This window comes from Ammospiza caudacuta, chromosome 17 (genome assembly GCF_027887145.1).
Source record: "Ammospiza caudacuta isolate bAmmCau1 chromosome 17, bAmmCau1.pri, whole genome shotgun sequence".
NCBI lineage: Eukaryota > Metazoa > Chordata > Aves > Passeriformes > Passerellidae > Ammospiza > Ammospiza caudacuta.
In genome coordinates, this window is record NC_080609.1 from 4,306,944 (window position 1) to 4,332,932 (window position 25,989).

At 41.1% G+C, this 25,989-nt stretch overlaps 1 protein-coding gene across 1 annotated transcript in view; it reads left to right on the forward strand.

Annotated features, from left to right (window-relative positions):
- Positions 1 to 22,750, forward strand: part of KATNIP (katanin interacting protein) — a 55,640-nt gene extending 32,890 nt beyond the window's left edge. The window contains exons 16-26 of the mRNA XM_058816041.1: positions 3,132 to 3,195; positions 5,030 to 5,207; positions 7,503 to 7,668; positions 11,084 to 11,241; positions 11,563 to 11,627; positions 11,965 to 12,075; positions 13,841 to 13,980; positions 16,686 to 16,787; positions 17,429 to 17,589; positions 19,945 to 20,033; positions 21,370 to 22,750. Coding sequence (XP_058672024.1) covers positions 3,132 to 3,195; positions 5,030 to 5,207; positions 7,503 to 7,668; positions 11,084 to 11,241; positions 11,563 to 11,627; positions 11,965 to 12,075; positions 13,841 to 13,980; positions 16,686 to 16,787; positions 17,429 to 17,589; positions 19,945 to 20,033; positions 21,370 to 21,425 — 1,290 coding nt within the window. The 3' untranslated portion in view covers positions 21,426 to 22,750. The remainder of the gene's footprint in view (positions 1 to 3,131; positions 3,196 to 5,029; positions 5,208 to 7,502; positions 7,669 to 11,083; positions 11,242 to 11,562; positions 11,628 to 11,964; positions 12,076 to 13,840; positions 13,981 to 16,685; positions 16,788 to 17,428; positions 17,590 to 19,944; positions 20,034 to 21,369) is intronic.
- The last annotated feature ends 3,239 nt before the right edge of the window (positions 22,751 to 25,989 follow it).

Consider the following 25,989-nt stretch of genomic DNA (forward strand, 5'->3'; position numbering starts at 1 on the left):
GCATCATCACAGGTGTGGGTGCATTTCGCATCATAAAAACTCCTCTTTTCTAGTCCATGCAGAAGGCATTTCCCTCCTTGGAGGACGGCTGTATTTCCAAGCACTTGAGCTCTTTCTTGCCTTTTGCCATCCCAGCCCAGCAGTCCAGTGTGTGAGCAAAGATCCCACAGGATTTTCTCAAGATGCTGTGTGGCATCTTTGACCCGTTTTCCTTAAAATTTTCTACTTTCTCAGAATCTTCCTGAGCACCCTCAGTGAGGTTGTCTTTTTCTAGGGTTCACACTCTTGTGTGTCAGGAGATTCAAAGCTGAATCAATCCCAATTCCAGCTGCTCCAGCCAAGATCTCCACAGGGATTTGTGGTTCCTAATGAGCCTCCTGTGGTTCCAAACCTTCCCCTTCTGTCCTGTCCTCTTTTTCTTGTGGCTCACAAGACAAAAGGAGATCCGGTGGTGTTGGAATTTGAATCTCGCTGTTAAAACCACAAGTCAGTGGCTTTAACCCTTGCGCTTCTGCAGGAATTTTGATCCCATCTTTGCATGCAGTAGCTGAAACTGCTCAGAGCCTTGCACAGGGCAGGGTTTCATGAAGACAAACTGCAGCTGACCTTTCTTTTCCTGATCATGTGTTTATTGTGAGCATTCACCAGGTCCTCTCCCATGGCAGAAGCTTGGCCTGGGCTGTCTGATCCTTGCTCTGATCCACAGGCCCTGCCTTCATTTTGCTGCTCAGCTCTGATGCCCTCCACACCCTGCTGTACCTCTGAAACTGCTGTATCAGCAGAGGAATAACACAAGCTGTTGTGACTGAGCCATTGATCTCCCTGTCACTGGGTGTTTGCTGGTACCATCTGGATTTCTGTAGGGGGATGTTTATGCTCCCAGAATGATACATATCCACTGCACAATTTGTCTTCCCCAGCCTAACCTTGTCAGACCATTATTGACCAGTTAGAGCAGCCCTGCTGTTCATTGCCCTTTATTCCCTGTTGCACATTCAGTAGACGAAATGGTGGGTTTTACTAAAAACTTTCCAAAAGCTCTTACAAAAGTGTGTTGCTTTTCTGTCAGTGTGTTATCCTTGGCCATCTTTCTGTCCATGAATTCAGGAATCCTTAACATTGTTGATTTTATAACAGATCAGACCTGTGGCCACTGCACTTGATTCAGCTCTGGGGCCAGCAGTGGCTGCTGAGAGAGAAAGAAAGAACAGCACAAACATAGAGTGCTGTTTCTCTGGAACACTCATTCAGCCCTCAGAAATGTGTCTCACAAGGACTTTTTAACTTAACCTCTGTGTTTAATATCATGCCACCGATTTTTATTGCATTAATTCATCCACCAGCTTTTTGAACCCACGTGCACTTTTAAAATTTACAGTGCTCCGTGGCAAATTTCCCAGCTGAACCTGCATGGCACAAAGAACTTCCTTCTGTTTGTTGCTGGCTTCATTTAATGTTCTCTGGGTTTTCTGTTGGAAGAAACTAAGCAATTATTCCCCACTCCCTTCTTCAAGCCACTCAAGAGATTTATACCCCTGTGTTAGTCTTCTAAATCTTTTCCAGAGTGGTTGCTCCTAGGAAGGTGTTGAACATTTGGTCAAGTGTAAGATCATGGTAATACTTTCTACTTTTTATTGCTTTTCCAATATCTCTTGTATTATGGTGGTGTTTTGTTTTAGCCATAAGAATTTAAGAACACAGGTAGGACAATGCCCACTAGCAGAAGTAGTTAAAATAGTAGAAAATGAGACCATATCTGAAAGAAAGTATATTATTACCAGGAAGGGATCTGAGTAGATAAGAAAGGGAGAAAAGAGGTGATAAGGTGCCTTGGCACAAATGGTTTATGCTCTGCTAGGGAGAGCATTATTTTGCAATCAGTAAACCCACTGTCCATGAGTTTTGATTTTCAGTAAAGATGCAAATTTTAATTCCCAGGCTGGTGTTTGAGAATTGCTGTGAGGAACAGACCTGGCTTGTGAGAGAGGTACCTACCCCAGTGGGAGGGATTTTGCACTATGTAGGTTCTGTGGGTTTATTTCAGAGCCCATTTCTTGTTCAGTCTCAGCTGAATTACTTTGATTCCCCCAGGGACATTTGCTGCCACATGAAGGATATTGCAGTCTGGGAGCCCATGAGATCCTGGGGATCAGTGGTTAAATTGCAGGGATCTAATGGAACAAGGAGACAAGTGTTGACAAGTCTTTATTTATTTTACTTAGGCACTGTGTAGATCCATTGGATGTATTGTGGCTGACTGGAAGTTTATTTCTAATGATGAATTAAAGAGAAAGAGTCTGGACTTCTAATTTCCTGTTTGGCCTTTTGACTACTAATGAGGATTGAGCTGATGTTTATATAGAGCTACTTATAAAAATGCCAAGATTTCATTCTAATCTACTGTTATTTATTTTGGAGCCAATACTGGTATCTGTGAAGTTAAGATTGTTTTCTCTGTTTTACATTTGTCCACAGAGAGCAGAATTTGCCATTTTATCCCACTCACTCAGTGAAGTGAATTCTATCTGCAGTCCTTTGCCATTTTTGTCTTTACTACCCTGATTGCCCCAGTGTGATCAGCAAATTTTGTCATCTGTTTCTTCACTTTTCTGAGCAGCATAGGCAATTTTTAATTAGCATTGCTAGAGCACAAGCACAAGCTTTTGGACAAGTTTGCTTGTTTGTTCTGCCTCTTAATTCCTGAGAAGAAATTGTGGTGGCACTCGCTGGTCTTGACTTCCTTCCAGTCTCCTTGTGTCTGCAACAGATTTGCAACATATTGCAAATACAGCATATTATCACTTGCTGATGGCAGTCAGCAGGGAAATAAGTGTTATTTAAGGATTTCAGCCTCTTTGAGAAGAGGTAGCTCACCCTATGTAGTCTCCCATTTCACATTTCTATATGCACTAAGCTAAAACCCTGCCCTAATAGTCTGGGTTTTCTAAGAACCCACCTGATATTTTACACTTTGGGTCATGTTTTCCATTTTTTGCAGGACAGCCTGGGTGGGGAGGCAGGGGAGAGATTGATATACAAAAAGAAACAGGTACAAATATAACTTTTATACAAATATAGATTTTATAAGCAGCCAGTGTAACACTGAACCTGTTCCTTGACTTTCTTTATAGGTTCAAGAGCCAGACCCTGTCTCTGAATGCACACCAAAGGAAACAGGAATATTTACTGGGAAATGTAAGTTCTTATATTCACTTCTTGCTTTACCGGCCTTCCCCAAAACATGTTATCAAGGATGATCTGATTTGTCAGAGCTGTAGAGCACTTTGTGACAGATGCCAGGTCTAGAATAAAGAAGAGAATTGAATATTTAAGGCAGAAGCTTTGTTTGCCATGGCATTTTCAACATTATATTGCAACAGTTGGCTTTTAATCTCAGAAAAACAACATTAGCCATTTGCCTAGTCCCTGAATGGGAGTTCTAATAGCTGTGTCCCTTACCCAGTAATTCTCTCCCAATCCTTTGTATTTGTGTAGACTGACTGAATTTTTTAGATTGGATTGACAATGGAAACCCTAGAGTAAAGCAAGATCAGAGTGTTATATCCCTGCTTAAGCACCTGATTTATTATCCTGTACCAAACCAGCTCTCTGTGGGCCTTTCAGCTGTTGTCCAGAGAGTTTCTGGATAGCCCAAAAGCTTCAAGAGCTGTTCCTGGTCCTTTGACGAGAGTTTCCAGCACGGTGTTAGGAAATATTTTTACCCTGAGAGAATTGAGAGGGTTTGAGATCTGCCAGCCTTGGGGACAGGAAAACATCCCCTGGATGCTGGACTTGTTCTGAGCTTGGAGCTGGATTAGACCCCTCCAGAGGTTCCTTTTCCCTGTGTCATCCTCAGATTGGAATCCTAAACTCTGGGGAATATTAAATCTGTGTGGATGGCTGCTTTGCACTGGAGAACAGGCTGGTTCTGCTCCTGCCTGCTGTACCCTGAGCACTTTTATTCTCAGTGCTGGCCTGGGGACTGGTACCTGCTGTCAGTGTAGCCAGAGCTCCAGATTTTATTTGAAAGCTGTTTTATTTCTTTGTGTCCCTGCAAATGCTGATGAAATCTCACTCCCAAGTGAATCTCTGTGTGTATCAAGACTTGCTCTGTGTTTTTAGGGGTAACTGGGCTGGAGGGTTTAAGAGGTTTAATGCTTGTTTGTTTTACAAACATAAATTATGACCACTGGTGCTTCTTTAGACATTACATTAGATTATTTGTGGGCTTCTGTAGTATGTGAAATGAAAGGCAGTTCTAATTTACAGGGATGGATTTTTATGGAACCTGATCAAATTGGAATTTTACTTGTTATATCTGTACATGCTATTTCTGTCTTTTCAGTAAGGCATAAAACAGGTGGAACAGGAGATTCACATTCAGTCACTTGTCCACCCAGCTTTTTTCCTGTTTATTTTCTGGAGATACAGCCTAATCAATATTTGTGCTTTTCACTGATGCTGTCCCATGAAAATTCTTCCATATATCCAGTTCTGACGTGAAGAAAATAACTTAAAAACATTAGTAAACCACATTTTTCTTTGCTTTAACTGGGAGTAGGTGTTTTCTAAAAATATATGGATTTCTGAAAGGCTGGATTTAAATGAATCTATACAGTCATTTAGCTGGTGAAAGATGATGGATAGACTTCAGACTAATGGGTCTTCTCTGCATCTGCATAATCACAAAATCTGTCATGTAACTGCTTAAATGTGTCACTGGCTGGCTGGCAGGGTGCAGTCCCACTAATGAGGCACTTGGGAACGTGCTTGATCAGCAGTTGTGGAATTTCAAGTGAACAGGGTGTTGGTGGCACATGAAAGGGCTCTGACACAGATTAAAAGAAGCTGCTGTTGCATGGAGGTGGACAAACAGAGCAGGAAAAATCCAATTCCTGCATATAAAGTGATTTAATCTATACAAAATATCCATGCTGCTAATCACTGGGATTTGCACTCGTGTTTACATTGGTTATCACTACAAACCAGTAAGTTTCCAGAGGCATTAAATCTTTATTCCTTTATGCAGGCCTGCAACTGAACTTCACCATGACCTGGGGAGACTCTCATTACCTGGGGCTGACAGGACTTGAAGTGATAGGAAAGGATGGTCAAGCATTAAAAATCAATGCAGAACAGATTTCTGCTTCACCCCAAGACTTAAATGATCTTCCAGAGTGCACCGGAGATTCCAGAACATTAGAAAAGTAAGTAACCAAGGACTTGGATGCATTTTACATCACATTTTCTGAAGTGACACATTTCTATAAACTTATGTTAACACATGTTAATGTGAACATGATTTTTATCCCATCACTGCTCATTCTTGGAATTCACAGGCTGTCCAGGAACAGCTTGTTGTAGAAACATGAATGAGATGTTTCCAAAAGATGGTGTTTGAGCTGGGAGATGAGAACATGCCTGCTTGGTTTTTCTGCCAAGGACTTTCCAGGAAGGAATGTGGGTGTTCTGTAGCATCTGTCTGTGCATATTGAGTGATATTTATGCAGGATTTCTGGATAATTTCAAGGAAAAATTGCACGTTTGCAAAGAGTGAGGATGTGTTGTGGAATTGCACAAATAGGTGCCAATCTTTTGGCCAATTTGCAGCACTTTTTTATGTGATTTATAGATTTTTTATCTAATGAAGTTTTATTCATTGACAAGTATATTTCCTCAGATTAACTTGTGCATCTAAATGGCAGCAGTATAGAAATGATAGGCTGTAGATCTGGAGAGGACTTTGCATTTTGGATGTTTTTGAAGCTGCATCCTGTTGTTTCTGAGTCATCTCTCCATTTTAAAGGGTATTTTTGGTTGTAATCCTGTCTTGCTGGCATGTTTATGGCCTGTGACCAGGTTTATGAATTAGGACTTGTCTTTTCAAAGGCTCTGGAGTCTTCCTTAGAATGTTGTCTTTATCTCCATGCACACTAACTCCATTTGTAATTTCTGCTAATCTAATGCAGATATCAACCTGACTTGTGTGTGATTCCTTGTTCCTTCTGCCATCTTATATGAAAATCTCCTCTGTAGACAGGTGAAATAAGAAATCTTCCCTGTGATGAGCAGATTCTGCTGGGGGAGTCTCTCCAGACCCCACCCTGATGGACTCAGATGCAAAGGATTCATTTCCCTTTTGTTGGTGCCTTCTCCTCTCTGAATGCTCCTTTTGCAGCCTGGTGATATGTTGATCTTACAGAATTTCTGGCAAGCTTTCTGCCCCTGATGTATTTGAGGGATTTTATTTATTGTATCTTTTGCTTGCTAGCCTTCAGACTCTTTTTTTGGCCTGTGCGTACGCATTTAACCTTGCAGAGTTTATGAGTCTATCAATTTAGAGCTTTTTTCATCATGAATTTTGCTGAAAGATGGCCCATAATAACTTTGTTTATCCTGCTACTGAGCCAGGCTGGCTTTGAGTTTTCAAGTCCTCCTTCTTTCTAACATCTTTCTTAGTAAGTGGGTTATATTTTTAATTTTTATTTTATTTTTTTACATTCTGGATTGTTTTGCTGGAGAACTTTTTTGGGCACAAGAAATAGAGGCTCTTTTGGCTCTTTGGATATTCCTGCAAGCATGTTGAATTTGAGTACATTGCAGTGCTCTCAACTGTGGCATTTGGAATAAGTCCCATGTACTATTCAGGACCAAATCAAGAATTATCTCTTCTCTCATGGACTCCCTAATCAGTTCCTCTGTGAAAGAGTTATTATTCAAATCTTTTTCTTTAAGGAATTGCCAAGTCTGTCACTCATTCTTCCATTAAACTTTTAAATAAATAGTAAGTATAAACTTACTTTTTTGGCAGTGTACCAAAGTAATTACAGTGGAAAATTAATTCATATTCTCCTTTACTCCCATCTTCATATGGCACAGTTTGTGGTAGAAGAATATAATGTCAGAAAAAAGCAGATTTAACTTTATTTAGTCAGCCTGAAGCCTGTGCTGCCATGAAAAGACATTGTCCTGCTGGTTGGAAGCTTTGTAAAATAGCAGGGATGTGGCTAATTGTGTCCACGAGGGATGAGAGCAGTCCCAGGTCCTGCTCAGGGTTATCCAGCTGCCATCCAGCTCCTCCTCGGATGCAGCAGATTGTGTTGGCATAGAAACACCCTGCGGGGTGCCAATCCACTGCTTTGGGTGTGGGAATTCAGGAATTCCATTGTGCCTGCCTCTGGGTTCTGCCTTCAGCCACTCTGCTGCAAAGGCATTTGAGCTTCCCTTTGCCTGTCCTGTTCACACTGGGAAAACCTAAAGGTTTTGTTGTTTTTCCAACTAAAGAAAATACTGGGTTTTTTTCTCCCTCCACTGCCTTTAGTTCAATACTTACATGCTATTTTTGATGCTTTCTGTGCTTTTAATTGCATGCACAAGGGCATGAGGAGCCCTGGAAGCTGGAAGTGGCTTCCAGAATAAAAAGAACCTTAGGAAAGTCCCTGCCTTTGATGAGAGAAGCCAGCTTTTCCCTTTGTGCAGCTAATGGACTTTTCTCTTTGTAGGTTAATAGATGGCACTAATATCACAGTGGAGGATGACCATATGTGGCTCATTCCCTTCTCTTTTGGAGAAGATCATCTGCTCACAATCCATTTTGATAAAACTGAAAGTATTGCAGGGCTTCGCTTTTGGAACTATAATAAATCTCCAGAGGATACCTACAGAGGGGTAAGTAAAAGAAAAGGAGCATTGCCAGCAAAAATATACAGCAGTGCATTGGAAAATTGGTACTGTGATGAATGAATATAGCTGCCTTAATGGAACGCCATAAATCTTTCTAGATTGTCTGAGGCTGAGTTTTGTGGCAGGTATAATGCATTCCTGTCTCCACAAACAGCAGATAGTAAAAAAAAAAGCAAGAAATGCTTTAAAGAACTCTTCACAGCTGATTTTTCTAAGAGACACATACAATAGCACATATTATTTTCAGGATGTATGATTCTGAACTGGTATTCTCTCAATATCTTGTCTTTAGACCTGCTGTATGATTCTGTATTTCCTGAAATGCTGGGAATGATATGAGGGAAACTTTTCCAAAGAAATTCTGTTTAGTTCAGGTTCGGAAGGCCACTCACTCAGTACTGCCTTTTCCAGGAAGAGTCTTTTGAAATATTAACATTTAATAAATGGAAAGTTGCCACCTTCAAGCAGTTTAGCTAAATTAATTTAGCTAAATAATTTTAAATTCTAAAATAATTTTTATAATTAATTTAGCTAAATAAATTTTAATTATTTTAATTATTTTAATTATTTTAATTTTAGCTAATTTAGAATAATAATTTAGCTAAAATTTACATTTAATAAATGGAAAGTTGCCACCTTCAAGCAGTTTAGCTAAATTAATTTAGCTAAATAATTTTTAATTCAAAAATAATTTTTATAATTGATTTAGCTAAATAATTTTAAATTTTTTTATTTTAGCTAATTTAGCTGAATAATAATTTAGCTAAAATTAACATAAATCCTCTCTTATTTGCAAATTGCCTGCTTTATATCTTTTTTTCCATACTAAATTGTTAGGATTTCCAATTGACACTTGATAGAGATAATTTTATACTTTTTCACTCTGAGTTTGGCTCCTTCCCCTGCTGGATTTACACCTGTAATGATAACACTTGTAATGATAATTATAACTAACCAGAGGTTGCTGTTCATCGCACAGAAAGTTTAGGAATCCACCTGTCCCCAGATTTTCCACCCCAAAAAGCAACTGTTGCATTCTCAATGTCCAAATTCAGGCAATAAATAAGAACAAAAATGTTGGCATAAATTAAATTGGAGATAGGACAAAAATGATTTTTAATAAATCCCAGCTGATGCAGAGATTTGAACAGAGGGCCCTGATTTTGTGCTCCATCACATTTGACACATGGGAGGGTTCTGGAGCATTTTGAGCATTACCTAAACATACAAATGAGGGGTTTTAGTGGCATTTATGTCCTGATTTCAGCTGGGATAGAGTTAATTTTCTTCCCAGGAGCTGTGTTTTGGATTTAGGGTGATAATAATGTTGGTAACTTAGTGATATTGTAGTTGTTGCTGAGCAGTGCTTATTAAATCTCTAAAATCTAGCATGGAATTTGGTCTCTGGAGGCCAAACCAAGAAAAAAAAAAAGAAGAAAGGTGTATTTTTAGCAGTTTACTTGGCTAGGTAATAAAAAGAAGTGAGTCTGATACAGGTGATTCTGATACCTGCATGAATACTGAAAGTCCCGTGAGAGTTAGTGGATACCACTTAAAGAAGGAGCCCATACCTGCAGTCTTGGAGAAGGATAAAATAAATTATTTGGAAAACAAAAGATGCAAGGTCCACTGGGCCACAGGAGAGGAGGTTTTAGGCTGTAAACCCAGAGCATCCTGACATCTGTCTCTTGAAGTATTGCTGCTCCTTGTAGGAGCCAGTCCCTGGGTGTGAGATGGGATGATTTGTTAGGCAGCTGCAGGCTGGGGGATTCTATTCACAGCTTTAGTGTGAGAGGGTAATGGCAGTGACTGTCAGAATGAAGGCTTGGGTGCTATTTGCAGCTCTGTGAAAAATCACCTTGTGAGAGCTTTGTTATGCCATTTGTAAAATGCAATATGTGACGGCTGAGTGCCTCCTCAGATGATGAGAATTACTTAGAAATGAGGGCTGTAAAGGGCACATAAATATAAGCAGCTGTGGTGTAATAGGTAAGATTCCATCTCTGACTCTCCACACTTCCCATTCACTGCGTGTTTCCGTTTAGGAAAGTGGATTTCAGTGGATTTCTCACTTCCTCTCCTTAGCCTGGCAGACTTATTCAGCTGGAAAACAGCATGCAGAAGAGTTTCTCATATGAAAAAATATGTTTCCTTTATTTGATCCCAAGTGTATTGAAGATGAAGCCAGAAATAGTTATTTCTCCACACTTGGTAGTCATACAAACATTCCCTCCTAATTAATCTTCATGGAAATTAACTGAGCCCCTCCTCCAGTCTAGCACAAACTGGTACTTGGTGAGAGACCCAGGGCAGTAAATGCTGCTTGTGATGAACATTAAGTTATATTTAACAAATTAGAGAGCAAGGTGCAGTGATTAATTGTTGGAGCCTGGTTGAGTTGTTCTGCACCTGGGATTGTGCATACAGCTCCATATGGTGCTGCTGGGGGAAGGTGAAAGGGCCAGGACTCCTGCACCACCTGAATAAATGTGCCTGAATTATTCACTTTGATCTCCAGAGGTTGGATAAGGTGTGCTCTCTCTCTGAGGTGGCCACAGCTCAATTGTGTCTGTCTGGTACAGGCACCTTTTCTTTATTCATATGCCCTGAGGTTACACACAGCACTGCTTGGCAGAGGAGTTTGTGTGATCCTGGAGAAGTCCAAGTGCCACCTGCCACAAAGATAAATAGAACTGCTGAAACACAGGCTGCTGTGAATGCAACAGAAACACCAACATCTGCTCTGCAGAGAGCAGCAGGCTGTGGGATCTCTGGAAGGGTGCCCCAGCCAGGCTGGGCAGTCCCAGCTGCCTGAGCAGAGCATTCAGGGGCATGATGTCTCCTCAGATCCCCTGACTGAGAGCTTCTCATTCTCCTCATGTGTGTCAATATTGCTGCAGGCTCAGGGATCAGAGGATTGTTTAGGTTGGGAAAGAGCTGTAGGGTCAGCATGTCAAACTGCAAACCTCACAGTGCCAAGGCCAGCACTGAGCCATGTCCCCAGGTGCCACATCTGCACCTCTGAAATCCTCCAGGGATGGGATCTCCACCCCTCCCCTGGGCAGCCTGTGCCAGTGCTTGAGCACTCTGGGAAGAAGGGAGGCTTCAGTTTGCTGAGATCTAGTGCCATGCAGTATTAAAGGATCTGTCAATGCTTTTTTTTTTAGTATTTTTCCCCCCAAATCCTCACCTTTGCCATCCCCATCAATGTCAGTGATGACATGGACACTATGGATTGCAGCTTTCTTTTGCCAAAGGAAGTCATACTGTAGAGGAATGAAATAAATACAGCTAAGTGAAATTATTCCAGTCTCTGAAGTGAATGGAATTATTTGCAATTATTTTAAGAAGTCATGTAATGTAATATCAGATAATCTGATGTTTTGCTCTTTTAAACCAGGCTAAGGTGGTCCATGTGGTGCTGGATGGGCACAGCATCTCCCCCCTGGAGGGCTTCCTCATCCGCAAGGGACCAGGCAACTGCCACTTTGACTTTGCTCAAGAAATTCTCTTTCTTGACTATCTCCAGCCCCAGGCAGCTCCTAAAGCACACAGGAGGTAAACCAGGATGTCTTTGTTGTCTGAACCACAGGATTTCTCTTCACTGTTGCAGTGTAATTTCACATTCCCTGTTGGAACTGCCTGTGTGAGGCTCCTGGATGAAAACATGGAGCACTTGGAGCAGAGCTTCACTCGGTTTTAACCCTGACCAAATTGCTCTGATCTCTAAGTCCGGTCCAGCATCACAGCTGCAGGTGTTGGGGTGGTGTCTGTGGAGATTTAATTCTTTGGGTTTGTTCTCTTCTTTTCTGAATGAGCCAAGGGTACATAAAAACTGTTTTTCCTTGTTTTTTGTTTTTTGTTTTTTTTTTTTTTCAGGAATGCTTCAAGGACACTGGAACAAGCCAGTATGGACTATGAAGCACCATTAATGCCCTGTGGTTGTATCCTTCCCTGTCATCTGGAATGTTTTAGAGTTACATACCATGGTTAGGAGTCCTGAGCCTTATAAATCCAACAATTTTGTGTGCTTTAAGGTATTAACCAGATACCAAGAATATGAGAAAGGCTTCCATAAATATGGCTTAAGAATAAATCAGTGAAATATCATATGAGTATGTGGCCTGTTCTCAGATCCTCTGGTAGCTTTTTCTCCTGAACTGCAAATAAGAGTGTCTGACATCCTGGGCTGCACAACAATTTTTCAAACTGCAGATTAAATTGCCTGTTAAAACAAAGCTTCTGTACTGATATTTTCCTTAACAGCCTTTTGCTTTTTAGTTATTTTCCAGTTCCAGCTGCTGACGAGTTGGGGTGATCCCTATTACATTGGTTTGAATGGGCTGGAGCTCTTCAATGATCACGGAGAGCAAATCTTACTGACTGAAAACAGTATCCTTTGCACACCAAGCACCCCTGGCCCTGCTGGTGCACTTTACTCCCTGGCAAATTGCCACAGGGCTGAACTTGGCTTCTCTTTCTCTGTGTTTTGGTGATGAATCTCTTTTCCATATGTTTTTATGGATTCTGTGTATTTCCAGAATGTTTTTTCTCTCAGTGGGATGCACCAACAAAGCAGGACAAAGTTAGAGAAGGGAAGGCATAAGAAGGGTGTGGTGTTTTCTGCTCTTGATATTTCTTCTGTGGTGGGGAAAGACCAGAAAGTTTGTTGAGCTATGAATTCATAAGAAAAGACTGAGTTCAGTGCTTTTTTTTCTTTTTCTTTTCTTTTTAATGGAATCTTTTATTGTGCCTCAACAAAGAAATTTTTCATAACTCTTGTTCTGGAGATTAGGCTGTTGTAGACACCCAATGCAGTGATGAAGATCAGGGCTGAGAGTTTGAATTTGATTCAGTGTTCCCTGGATATCCAACAGAGGGAATGAGAGGTGTATTGGGAAGATTGATGTTCATTAGGGTTGGACTTTGTGCTCTGTACCAGCTAAAGTCTTCTAAGAGCTTCATACCCAACATACAGCTAACATAGTTCAGGTACATGGAAGGAACATTTATTAGCCTCCTGGAAAGAATAAATAGCACAAATGCTGCAGGATTTGTTTGTCTCTAAGGATCCTCACTGCCTAATAAATAGGGAATTCCATGAAATAAAGGCTTTTCCCCAAGTGCTGTTTTGATTTTTATCTTGTATGAGATGCCCTGACCTTGAAACATTTATAATGGACAAGAAACATTTTGAAATTGAGAAATGGTTACAAATTTTCTTTAGGAACAAGGATCTTTAACTGACCTGGTTCAGCTCTACAGTGCAAAACAGTGTCAGGTAAAGAACCCTCAGCTCCTTTTGAATGATCAGCTCTCCTGCCTGTGCAGCTGTGTAGGGATGTATTAGGATCCCAAAAGAGCATATTTGTCTTAGTGCAATGTTTAATGTGATAATTCACAACTGAATCAAGCTTTTCTTAAACACTTGAGGCATTGCTGTGTCATTCCTTCAATTCTGTATGAATACTTACAGACTTTTACAAAGCAGGACAGAGGGAAATTAATGTCCCTCAAACTGGATTGCTCAGGATTCATAATTCTGAAGCCAGTGCCATCCATCCATATTTTTTCCATGTCTTTAACATTCATATATGTTTTTAATGTAAATGTTCTCTTACAGAGAAAATCTGGTTGCCTGTTCAATGGGGGTTTAATCTTTCTCTCTCAAAGAAATGAAAAATGATTTTATTACAGTTACTGATTTTTACCACAGACCTTGAGAAACTCAAGCAAAACCTAGTCTGACTGATGACTGCCTCCTGCATAGACACTCTTCTTGAGATAGGTTTTATATGAGGAATTTGCACAAGTTTATGATAAAAATATGGGACTTTGTCACCAAAAAGCTGGGAAGTGCCTATTCCTGCTAATGGAAGTTTATTGATGAACTCATAAGTACATATTTGAGAATAAATTAAATGCAGCTAGTTACTTGATTCCTATTTTAAAAGTAAATTGGAATGCCAGAATAACCAGAATAAGGGTTGTCCTGCTTTTAAATATGTGCTCCAAGTTCCTTAGCTCTGCAGTCCTGGGAGTTCTGCTGTAGTGATGGAAACTCATTCAAAGAGTTGGGAACAGCACAGACTTTTAAATCTGGTGTTTCTAAAATATCCATTTTTAGGTTATTTATGCTTAAAAGTTTTTTTTTCAGATATTGCTGCTTTTCCAGATAGTGTCAACATTTTAGATGATGTATCTGGAGACATCCGGACTCCAGACAAGCTGATTGACAGAGTGAATGACACCACTGATGGCAGGCACATGTGGCTGGCACCAGTTCTTCCTGGTTTGGTACATTTTCCATTTCCATTCTGTTCTAGTCATGTGTGGGGATGGAACTGGAAGCATGGAAGAAAAAGGAAGCATATAGAATTCAGAGCTAAATTTGATTTTAGTAACAGATGCTAAATCATGCTTTTTAGAAGTTGTTTTTATTGCAGCCTCTCTGCACAGCACAGGCAGCAGCAATGGAGGTTCCCAGGTTTGTCATTTCCTCTTTCCATGGGACAACAGCAGAAGATTTTCCAGAGATGGTTTTTGGGTCACTGTGACAAAGATACTGATGAAGGAGTTCTGTGCAATAAACACCTTTCTGGTGCTTTTCAGCTCATTTTTACAAAATACAATGAATGTTGTTCAAGCAGTGAGAAGTTCTTTTTTAATCTCATAAGGCCACAGATGATTCAGCCTTTTTAGAAGTCTCATGTTTAATAGCTGGGATATCAAAAATCTAAACAGGAAAAGTAGATAAACTTAGATGATTTCTGACTTTGTTTTGGGAAAGGACATTTTTTGGGGCCTGTAATGGACATAATTAACATGGTTTTATTTCTTATAACAAAATGGATTTAGAAAGAAATGAAAGTAAACATGACATGTGGTAAGTTATCACTTACTGTGTTGGTGAACTCCTCACTCCAGATGTTGCAGTTATTAATTAGAATATTCAAAGTTAGAAATTGTTAATTTATATCATGATGTGTTGTAATGAAGGGCTATAATTAAGGTAAAGCTTTTAAGTATACTTGGGAATAGTGAGTGCTTGCATTTCCTGGGGAAGTGGAAGGTCTGTGTGTGGCTGGAGGCTCCTGCTGTGCACATCCCAGATATTGAATCCTGGCAATTTGATGGGATGCTCAGATGTCTCTTATAACAGGATGACTGATTGATTTGACAACCATCTGAGTGTGCTCATGTCCTTACAAAAGACATGCTTGCAGAGGCTCTTTCACTTGGGAAAAAGGAAAATAACAAGCTCTGGAATTCTCTCTCTTTGTGTTGTTCTGCCTGACACCAAAGTACTGCAGAAGAGCACAAAATACCAGTATTAAAGGGTAAATTGATAATGTGTGAAATGCAGGAGGCAGAAGCCATTTAATGGTGTTTTCTGTCCTTGAACTGTAGCAAATTACACCTCTGTAAGATCCACAGAGTACTTTTCTCTCCTCCCTCTCCCTGGGATGGTTGTTGAGCTGCAAGGTGCTGGATGGAGCAATCAGCTATTGATGCTCAGCCTCTGGAGCTGGGCTGAACCAGAGCTATGATTGCTCCCATCCTCAGTGCAGGCTGCCTGGAAAGCTGCTTTAACTCTTTGATGTGTTAGAAGCTTCAAAAGCTTGAAGGGAATTGGTATTATAGCCTTTCTTTTCCTTCCTAAATGGCTTTTCCTTTTTAATTCTGAAAGTGGTTTCCTGTTTTTCACATTCATTACTTACATAAGCAGAATTTGAATTGTTTGTTCTCCTGGAACTGATTGTCATTTTTATTCCTTTGTTTGAATGGATTTTTAATCAAATATATCATTTGCTGTGGGATTAACAGTTGTTGTTGGAGACAATGCTCCAGTTGTCTCATGGAAAATCACAGATGCAAACATTTCTATTGATCCAATCTACCTTTCTTTCTTCAGTAAAAAAAACCCCAAAAAACCCAGCATAATGATTTAATATAACCTACAGTATCTTCTCTAGTACATCAAAGGATTAAAACTTCAGAGGATGCTAAAGATGAAGCTTAAGATATGTTGATCTGAAATTGATATAGTGGCTCATAAAAGGAAAAGCATGGAATTAACTGTAACAGGCAAGATTGGTTTCCTGCCTGCCTAATCTTTGGTCTTAACATCTTGACATTAACGTCACTGAAAGGCAGATGAATAATACGTCCAGCAGTAATTGTTTAGCAAGCATCTGGAGGATTGTCTCTAAATTCCTGGTAGTATAATTCACACAAAAAAATGCAAAATTTCTGCAATAGCTTGCAGGGCATACAGGGGAGATTTTAGTCTTGCAAATAGAAAAGTGGATTCCATTCATATTTGGTAGAAAGTGATGGAATGGAATGGAATAGAATAATGGATTCATAGAGTGGTTTGGGTTGGAAGGGAAATTAAAAACCATTCAGTTGGCAGGGACACCTTCCACCATCCCAGGCTGCTCCCAGCCCTGCCCAGCCTGGCCTTGGGCACTGCCAGGGATCCAGGGGCAGCCACAGCTGCTCTGGGCACCTGTGCCAGGGCCTGCCCACCCTTCCAGGGAATAATTCCCTCTCAGTGTCCCATCCATCCCTGCCCTCTGGCAGTGGGAAGCCATTCCCCCTTATCCTGGCACTCCATCCCTTGGAAATTGTCTCTCCATGCAGAATAGAACAGAACAGAAGAGGCACCAGCTTGTCTTACCCCTAAGGCCATGTCTGTATTTGGTTTATGAAATACTCATTGAAAGTGTCTCTCTCCCCTTCCTCCAATTTCCAGGCAGTCCTGGATGACAAGAATGCTCCAGATCTCATCTTCTGTGCTTTTGAGAGCAGCTGTGGGGTACAGCCAACATCTGGGAATTATCAGCAGGGATGATAGCTGAACTTCCATCCTCAGCATCAGTTATCTCTCCTCCAGCTATATTTCTTTAAAAATGAACCTCTTTTGATGTAACATGCATGAGAATTCAATTTCTTTGGGGACTTTGTGCTGTTAAATATAAATTAATTCTCTTTTGCAGGTGAATAGGGTATATGTCATTTTTGATGTACCTACCACTGTGTCAATGATCAAGTTATGGAATTATGCCAAGACACCTCAGAGAGGTGTGAAGGAGTTTGGTGTAAGTAATTTTCCTGTGCATTTTGTATGTCCTGGTGAGTCAGCTGCCTCCATTCTGAATGTGTTCTCACAGTTTGTTGAAGTGTGATTCCATGGAATCTCAAAGGATGGGATTCATCTCATTTAACTCTGCATTTAATATTAAAATGACTAATCTATGCCAGTCATCTGTCCTCCCTTTTTTTGTCCAGGGAAGGAAAACTTTATGTGATTTTTCTCTTAGATAATTGTCTTAAGACAGGATAACACTTGCCTTTTTCCACTGACTGTAGAGTAGGCCTGGAAGAGTAGTTTGAACTACAAACCCAAGTTTTAGACAGCTGAAGTGAGGTGAGATTCATTAATTCCCAGATTTAAGAGTGATTCACTCCAATGAATAGAATGGCAATTATGTAAAACACGAAATACATTTTTAATTACCTACTTGAAAGCTGCATTAAAAAACATCAGTGACAAGATAAAAAACTTAGAGAGGAAAAAAAAAAAACCAAACTCCAGCAGCAAATAGAGAGAAATGGGAGTTTTAAGGGACAAAAGCTAAATTAATGAAACAAATAGGGCAAAATGCTTTTTGGAGACAACTGCTGAAAGCAAGGCCTGATTTCTTGATGGATTTTTGGTTTATTTCTTCAATGTTTGTAGCTTCTGGTGGATGATCTGCTGGTGTACAATGGGATTCTGGACATGGTGAGCCATGTGGTGTCTGGCATCCTCCCCACGTGTGACCCTGTGGTGCCCTACCACACCATCCTGTTCACGGATGATGAGAGGATTTGCCACCAGGAGAGGAGAACTGTTATCAGGTATGGGACTGGGTCTGGCTTGGGACAAAGAATTTAGCCTTTAAAAACTGGTTTGGTGTGACTGATGTCAGCAGTGTGTGTATTGCTGAGGAAAATCCCCTCCAGAGCATCCCTGGCCTCACTTATGGAGGGATAACAAGATTTTTAGATATGAGGACCAAATTACCAGCTTTGTTTGCAAGCATCTTTTAGCACTTCCTGGTGTTCATGATTTATATTTACATCTGTTTTCATGAAAGCCTGTAAACACAAAATTAAAAAGTTGGGCTTCCTTAGAGAAGGATTAATAAATCCCAATGTTATTACATTAGAGGGAGAAAAAATAGAAAGTTCATGAAAAAACCAAGCATCAAAATTAAAGAAAATAAACTTCTCTGATTTGACACAAATGCTAATTAAGAAGCCAGAATTCTAGTATTTTATAAACAGTCTAAAATAATGAACTTCTAAAATGAGAAATAAATTGCATTTGGGGGAATGATGATTTAAAACCACTAAGCTGGCAATCTCACGGAGAATGTGATGAAATGCAGTGAAAAATGCACTTACATTTAGAAGGTCAGGATTGGTAGGATCTAAAAAACAGTCCCTGGCAAGGAAAGTAAAGATTTGAAAGAATAATTTATTTTAAATGGGATTGAAAAGTGAAAAAAAAATGAAAGCTTATAGAAATGAACACTTTCTTACATGTTGGACAGCTGACAAATAGAGTGTTTTGCACATGCATCACTTGGAAAAAAAGGCAAGTTTTGCATTGATAAATGGTGTGTGATCCCCTAGAAGGATATTCAAACATTTAGAAATAAGCAGAAGGAACATGAGAAGCTCTGAATAAAGACAGAAGTTCACATTTGCCTGCAGGGTTTGTTTTCTTGTGTTTCCCTGAAGCATTGGCTGTTGGCCACTGCTCCTGCCAGAGGTTAAATAAATGATTATTGTTTGGATGTGTTGTGTTGGACCTGTGTTTTTGTAAGAGTTGCTGTGTTGTCATGGTAAAACTTGGAGGTGAACAATTTCTCAAAGTGAAAAAGTCACTGAAATAAAAATGCCTTGAGGAAATGAAAGTTTTGAGAAAATTTTCAGTGGGATAGAAAAAGCAGGAGGATGGGAAACAGACCTTTACTTTCCTCAGCTTCAGATCCTTCTATGAGTAAAACTTTTTTACTGAAACCAGGGAATCACAGATCTTTTTTACATAACTTCCTTTGCACATATTTATAAGACATATGTCCTTTGATGTACTTTAAAGAGGAGTTTTTGGGGTCACAGACACTGCATGGTCTCTTTTCCAGCCGAGCCTCTTCTCCTCCAGACTCCTGGGCAGGAATTTTCTTGCTCTTTCTTCCAGCCTGGTCTGCAATCATATTTTCTCTTTTTTTCCACCTCCCACCCTGCTAAAATACAGGGTACTCCAGCAGCAATGGAAGACATGCTGGATAATATCCCTTCATTTTCAAAATGCTCTGGAGCTTTTGGATACTGTTTGTGATGTGGGCCTGTTCTCTTTCACATGGCACTGTTCAGGATTTTATGAACCTGAACTTGAGTCTGATATCATCATCAATAGTTTAAGTTTTGGTTTGCTTCAGTATTGGCTCTTCTGCTTCACTCTGACAGTTTGAGGGACATTAGGTTTTTCTTCAGAAATAGAAACCCATTTTGTGCAGTATTTGGAGAGAAAATAAAAAATACACTTCCTTTATTGCAGAGGCACAAATGGTTTTTTTTTGGTCTGCGTGAAAAGGAGATTTTATTAGTGATGTTTTCCTTACCTTTCAATTCAGCTCATGTTTTTTCCTGTAATTTGTTTATTTTAATTTACCTTTGAAATTATTACTTTTTTCCCCAAAAAGAAATGGTTAAAATTTTGCAAGCAAAAAAAGCCTGCAAGCTTTTAAAAAAGCCTGCAAGCAAAACTTGTCACAGTAAATGAATTTTGTTTAGTTCAGAAAAGTTTCAGTGCTCTTTCAGAATTAGAAAGCAGTGTGGAAGCTCCATATGAGGATTTTTATACTCCCTTTGTGCTCTGATTTAAAATCTCACTTTGCTTTGTGGTTCAAGCTGTGTAGGCAGGCTGGAAAATTGTAGAGTGAATATGATATTTATATTTGAATGTGTGCCTGAATGAATGCCACTAATTAAAACTGGCAGGAAATCCTTCAGGTGGATGAGGACAGGATAATTCCTGTGTGGGTAATCCTGTGTGCTGTGGCTGTGCTGTGGAGCTGTTGAGCTTGCAGGACTCCAAACATCCCTTCTTTGGTATCCTTGTCCATAATTTTTATTCATAATAACTCTCATAATTTTCCCCAATGTTGATGATTTTGGCCCTTGTGCTGATTTCAATCTTTTCAGCAATCATGTGGGGGATCAGGATGTACGAATGATGAATGAAAATGAGATTGTCACCAGCAGCAAAAAGAAACAAGTTGTGGCTGATCCGGGTGAGTTCTGCCTTCCACATTTTTCTTCTGCTCAATTCCTGCAGACAGAGTGTGGATAATGAGCATTGTTACAGCCCTAAACTGGGAAAAGTGGGAAGTCTTAATGTATATTTAGCTCTGCTTTTTCTGTCATAAAAAGACAAACTGCAAATCTCATCATCTGGTGGGTTTCTGCTCTGTATCTAAATCTGAAATGGGATGATGTGGTTGTGGCTCACAGCAGCACAACTGCAGAAATCTTCAGCAAAGAAACTGGCTGAAGATAAATTGAAAATGGCTGTTAATTGTGCAGGTTCATTGATAGCTTTTGGAATAAAAAGCTCTTTGCATCCCCACTGGCCTTTTAAGCAGCTTCAGAGATGGTTCAGATGTGTCTGAGAATCTGCTTGTGGCTCTTGAGCAGACCCAGAATCACAGTGAGTGTAACAAGGGGGGAACCCTGTTGACTTTGTTCCTCCCACTGTCTTTCTGGTTGGTCTTTTTGCTTACCAAGTGATAATTAAAAAGACAACCTCTCTTTTTTTCCCAAGGAGAAAGACTAGGTTGTATTTATAGTCTGAAGAGTACCAGTCATTCATTGTAAATTACTCAGAATAGCTCCCTAAATACATCTCAAATTCTCAGCCAAGCTGGTATATTCATGATTGGTTTTCCCTCCTGAGCATGACCCTTTCTCCAATTAGTTCTCTAGAAAGTGTTACAGATATTATTTGATGGCTTTTAATAACAGTTCTGTAGGAGAAGGATTTGAAATGCCATTGCCTGTGAAAAAATGGCTTGAAAGTTATTATATTTAACAATACTTGTCAAAAGTATCCTGGACATCTCTGTCCCCACTGGAGTGGCATCCTGGCTTCCAGAGCAGACCTGTCCAGTGAAGAACAGCTGTCTTTGCCATGGCCATCACAGCTTTGCCAGCTCTGAGGACATAGAACCCCTGAAGTCACCAGCTGAGGGTGCCTGTTTCCCTCTGCCCCATGTCCCCTCTGAGTCCTGGCTGGTATCAGCCACAGAGGGTGTTGATAACACATTTATGGAATGATTTGGGTTGGAGGAGATCTCAGGGGGTTCCCTTCCTGAGGGAGGGTCCAGCCTCCTACTCAGGACAATGCCAACCCTGAATTCAGAGCAGCTTGCACAGGAAAGGAATTCCATGGGGCTGAAAAAGCTGGCAGCAGTCAGTGTCACAAACATCACTGAGAAGGGCGGCTCTGCTTCATTCTGGGGTGGAAGGAGAAATGGGCATTTTTGTTCCTCATTTTACTCCATGTTATTTTATTCCATGTCATTTTACTGCACTGTTAGTCCTAAAGCTGCCCTTCATCTTCCTCAACAGCTCTGCGCCCCAAAACCTGCATCAATGAGAAAGGACAGCAGAGGAGGAAAAGATAACAAGGAAAGTCCTGGATGCATCCAGCCCTAAGAACTGCACTCCAACTCTCCAAAATCTGCATATCCAAATGGAAGATTTTCTATGTCTGCTGCTGCTGAACCACCTCCTCTTGTGAGAGGCAGTTTTATTTGCTACAGGAATTTTTTTCAGAATGAAATCTGAAGCATGAATTCAGTTTCCTGGGGTTTTTTTTGGTCATGATCTGTCTGAATTTTCCCCCTTATCTCTTAATTGAAAATCCAGGGAAGAAGGAACATAAAGGAGAGAGTGAGAACCTTTCTGCTGACAACTGTTCTGCCAAGCACTGAGAACTTGGGTTAAGCAGGATTGCCCACAGGTTTTTTAGATTATTTCTAAAGCTTTTATTCCTAAATCCTAGCTGGATGGTCACGAAGATCCTCACTGGAAGGAGGTGTTGCTTTATTTCTGATGCCTGTAAATAGTTCTCAGGGAAATGCACTTATTAGAGGAAATACTCTTTAGCTGTCTGTCTCTGGGCATGTTTTGGTGCCAGGGCTGTCTGCAGGAGCTGCCACTGTTTCTGACACCTAGACAGGTTCCACTGGGCTTGCAGAAATGTGATGGATGCTTTTAGGAAGTAGAGATCAGGAAGTGGCTTTATCAAGGTTTAATAAGTGCATTTCAGCTGTCACCTTTTCATGTTTTGCAGTGAAATAATTATTTCTTTCATCATTTCACTACCATGGAAAAATCAAGTGAGGTGTTTTGCCTGGAGTGCCATTGACAGGTGCTCTGCACATCCTTCAGAGTTCTGCTACAGAGCAATGTTTTTTCCTCCTATTTTGCCTGAATTTTTATGAACAAGGAGGCCATGCCTCTGTGCTACACTAGCCAGATGTTGCCAGCAACAGATCATCACTTCTGAGAAATGGTAAATGCCTTTTAATTAGCTGAAGGTAAGGAGAGAAGTGCATTTTTAAACAAAAATACCCGGCACATGTAGTCATTTAAATAAAAACTCTAACCAAGTAAAAATGCTGCAGGATTTGCTATGCAAATGTACTGTTCCCTGAAAACTTGGTGTTTGTGACAACCTGTAAATCTCTTCCATGGATTCTCATTTAGAACTTGCTCATTGCTGTGATTCTGTGATTGTTTCCAGAGAGAGCTGAATGCTGAAGTCAGGATGTGCTTTTACACATAAACCAGAGATAGTGGTGCAACTCAATTTGGAATCAAACTGTGCTGCTTCCCTTTCTGCCCTGTCAGGAGTGTAATATCTTGTATATTTGCTTATTAAAACTTCACTGCTGTTGCCTGAGCTGAAAGGACACAAGATACCAATGCATTTCCCAGGTTTCTGTGTACTGATGGAGCAAAAGAATTTATTTTGTACTCAATACAAACTACTTTACTTTCAAATGTGAAATAGTGTGTGTGAGTACACTGTACTTTGTTTAAGGGCTCTTCCCAAGCTGCACTGACTGAAGAACCCTCTTGTTCTGAGAACTCTCCCCTTGTTTGTTTCTGGTGTAATTCTACCAAAAAACAAGTGCTAATTTTTGCCCCAAACCATATAACAGGCAACTCCAAATGAAAAAGAGGAGGAGCTGAGAGGAGGGGTACTGGAAGGGCTCAGAGCAGATATAAATGTCTGTGTTTGGAAGGGGAGAGGTTGTAGCAAGGTTTTCAAGGCTTAAGGCACAATCTCAGATTTGTCATGTAGGCAATCTCTGGATGGGATGGGGCCTGTCACATTGTTTGTTCTTCTGAGAAAATTGCATTGGATGTGCAGAGAAATGAAACCTGCTGTTTCCTGGCACTGAACAGCATCTCTCTTATTGATCTGAAAAGGTGAGAGGGGGAGAGGATTTCCTGTGCTCACCTGTCTTCTCTGGATCTCTCTGGAGCATCTCAAATCCTCCATGGTGGGCTAATGATTTTTCAACCCTAATGCTCCAGGTTTGGAAATTATTGCAAACTATTTAATCAAGATCAGATGGGTCACAGTTCTCTCTATATTTCCCTGCCACCAAGTCCTCCTCAGCTCATTACTGCAGCTAATTTTCAATTCCTTTTGCCCCTGGAAATCTGTATCCAGTGCAGCTGGTCTGGCATCTGCCACAGAGTGCAGTGGCTTCAACATTTCCATCCTCTCCCAGCTCCCTTGGACCCATTCAGATTCCCCACAGCTGCCACATTGTGTGGAAAGAGCATGATAGTGTTGAAAATATTTTAAAAGATTGTCAGGTTGTGGAACATCCTCCTCTGCAGTGTCTGTGTGTGAAAGAAGGGTTTGCCAGGCTGCTGTCTGGGATGATAGAAACCACCAAGGCACAGCCTCATGGACTCCCTGGTTCCAGTCAGTCATTCCAGAGAGCAGCAGAATGTTTAGAAAATACTTCATTCATCTCTGTGGGGTAGGAGCTGTCAGTGTTTGCCCTCCTAATTGGAGCTGAGATGTAATGACCCTTTATAGAACCAAAGATAATTAAGTGTCCTAGTCAGCCCTATACACTCAAACATAGACACTTGACTCATTTCTTCAGTGAATCAGGGTTACAAAAAGGCTTTATTCAATTTTTCACCTTTTTTTTAAACTAACTCCTCACAAGTACATTCATGTCAGACTGGCATTTACAGGAGGGACAAGAGGAAGAGTAAACATGCAATCAAGAAAATCCCCACAGAGCTCTTGAGTCAATGTCAGGCACAGTTTCATCAGGAGGAATTCAGCAAGGATGTGCCCAGTAACATCATTTGACATTGTCAAAAGCACAGCAAAGGAAAAGGAAGGATTCATAGGAATTCTTGCTGAAGATGCTGATGTAAATGAATAAAGTTTCACCCAATTTCAATATCTGGGCCCTGCAAAGACCTTCATGCTATAGTTGCTCACCTTTACCTGTTGTGGTTGGATTTAAAGGGCTTGGATCAAGATAACAGAAATCAATTTGTTTGTCCCACAGTGACACTGAGAAGGGCAGAGGATAAAGCAATAATCTCTGAGGAAGTACATGCCAGGCTGCCTACTTTTTGATCTGGAAAAAGATATTTTTGTCAGTGTTCACAGTGTAATCTGAGATGCCTGGGAAAGCCTGCAGCTTTTCAATTTCTGCCTTTTTGTGCTTTAATCCAGGAGCATTTAAACAGCAGACAGAGGCACCTGTCCATGGAAAAGGGAGCAAGCAGTGGTGCAGGGTGTGAAAGACAGCCCAGAAGACATGGAAACTTGTTTATTCCTGAGTCAGGACACTCATCCATAGGAGCTACATCCGGCAGCAGAATGAAACTGAGCCCTGCTCATGGCTTGGGCTGCACTGGGCCATGAATTGCATGCAGCATCCTGCTCAGGTGGTGCTGTTCTCTAAAATCTGCTCCTGCTGCACTTGTGCCATGTCCCTGCTGTGTCATTCCCCTGGGGATGCCCAGCCAGGGATGTGCTGGGCTGTGGCACTGACAGTGCCCATGAGGGACTGGGTGGGGGTCTTGAACACCCTGCAATGGCCAGGGACAGGAGCTGCTGCCCCAGCTCTGAGGGGGAGAGCAGTGCATGAAGGAGGTTGAGTGGAGTCTTGAAGCTTTCTGAAGTTTCCAGGAAATGCTCATTTCCCAGCAGAAGTCAGGCAGGAGCACACATGAAGGGCTGTATTGACAGCTGGGTTCTGCCACATGCAGGGGATGAAGTCAGATTTCCTTTGATTGATTGTGAGAGAAGCATTTCCCATTCCCTCCTGCTCTCTGCTGTCCTCCCTGCTGGATGCAGCTCCACACCATCCACTGCTAGGAGCCCAAACCTTGTCTAGGTGCCTTGGGCTGCCCTCTGTGTTCTGGGGCTGCTCATCCAGGGGGCTGAGCTCCAACAGGAGCTGCTCTTCTGCTAAAGTCACTGAAGCAGCCAAATCTCTTCCAACATTCTTCAAGAAATGTGAACAACAGACACCACGTGGTGATGGCTTCACCATTGTCCTTCACCAGGTACTGAAACTGCATCCTGCAGCATCCTGGGCTCCCTTTTAGCTTAGTTCCCATCATGACTATCCTTTAGCTGCATCACCATGCTTAGAAGGTCAATTTGTCTGCCAAAATCCTTCTGAAAGTGCTGCTCAGAGTCACTCTTTGCCTTATTGGGGTGACCAACCCATTCCACTCTCCAGACATGTGCTCAGATGTGCTGCAGGATTAGTTTAATTTCTTATATTTCCATAGGAGGGGCACTTGCTCTCAGGTCTGGGGTGTCACCCACTCCTGTGTCACAGCACTGTTTGTGTTGGGTGCTATTTTTGGGGATGGCAGTGCTGTGTTCTTGCTGGGCTGTTGTGTGCCCAGAACTGCAGTAGGAGAACTGTTCATTTTGGGGATGTCTCCTCTGAGGAGCAGAGGGAGCACTGTGACACCCTGGGAGGGTGTTTGCTGTTTCTGCTTCCCTCTGTGGGCTGACCCTGCTGCTCAGAGCACAGGAAGGGAGGGACTTCCTGGCTCAGGGGCCTCTTTGCCCATTTCTGTGACTATTTGCTTGTTTGCTGAGAGATGACTTAGAGCCCATGTGAGACACAAACATCCCTTTATCACGCTGCTTGTGTCACCCTAATGGAATTCTGT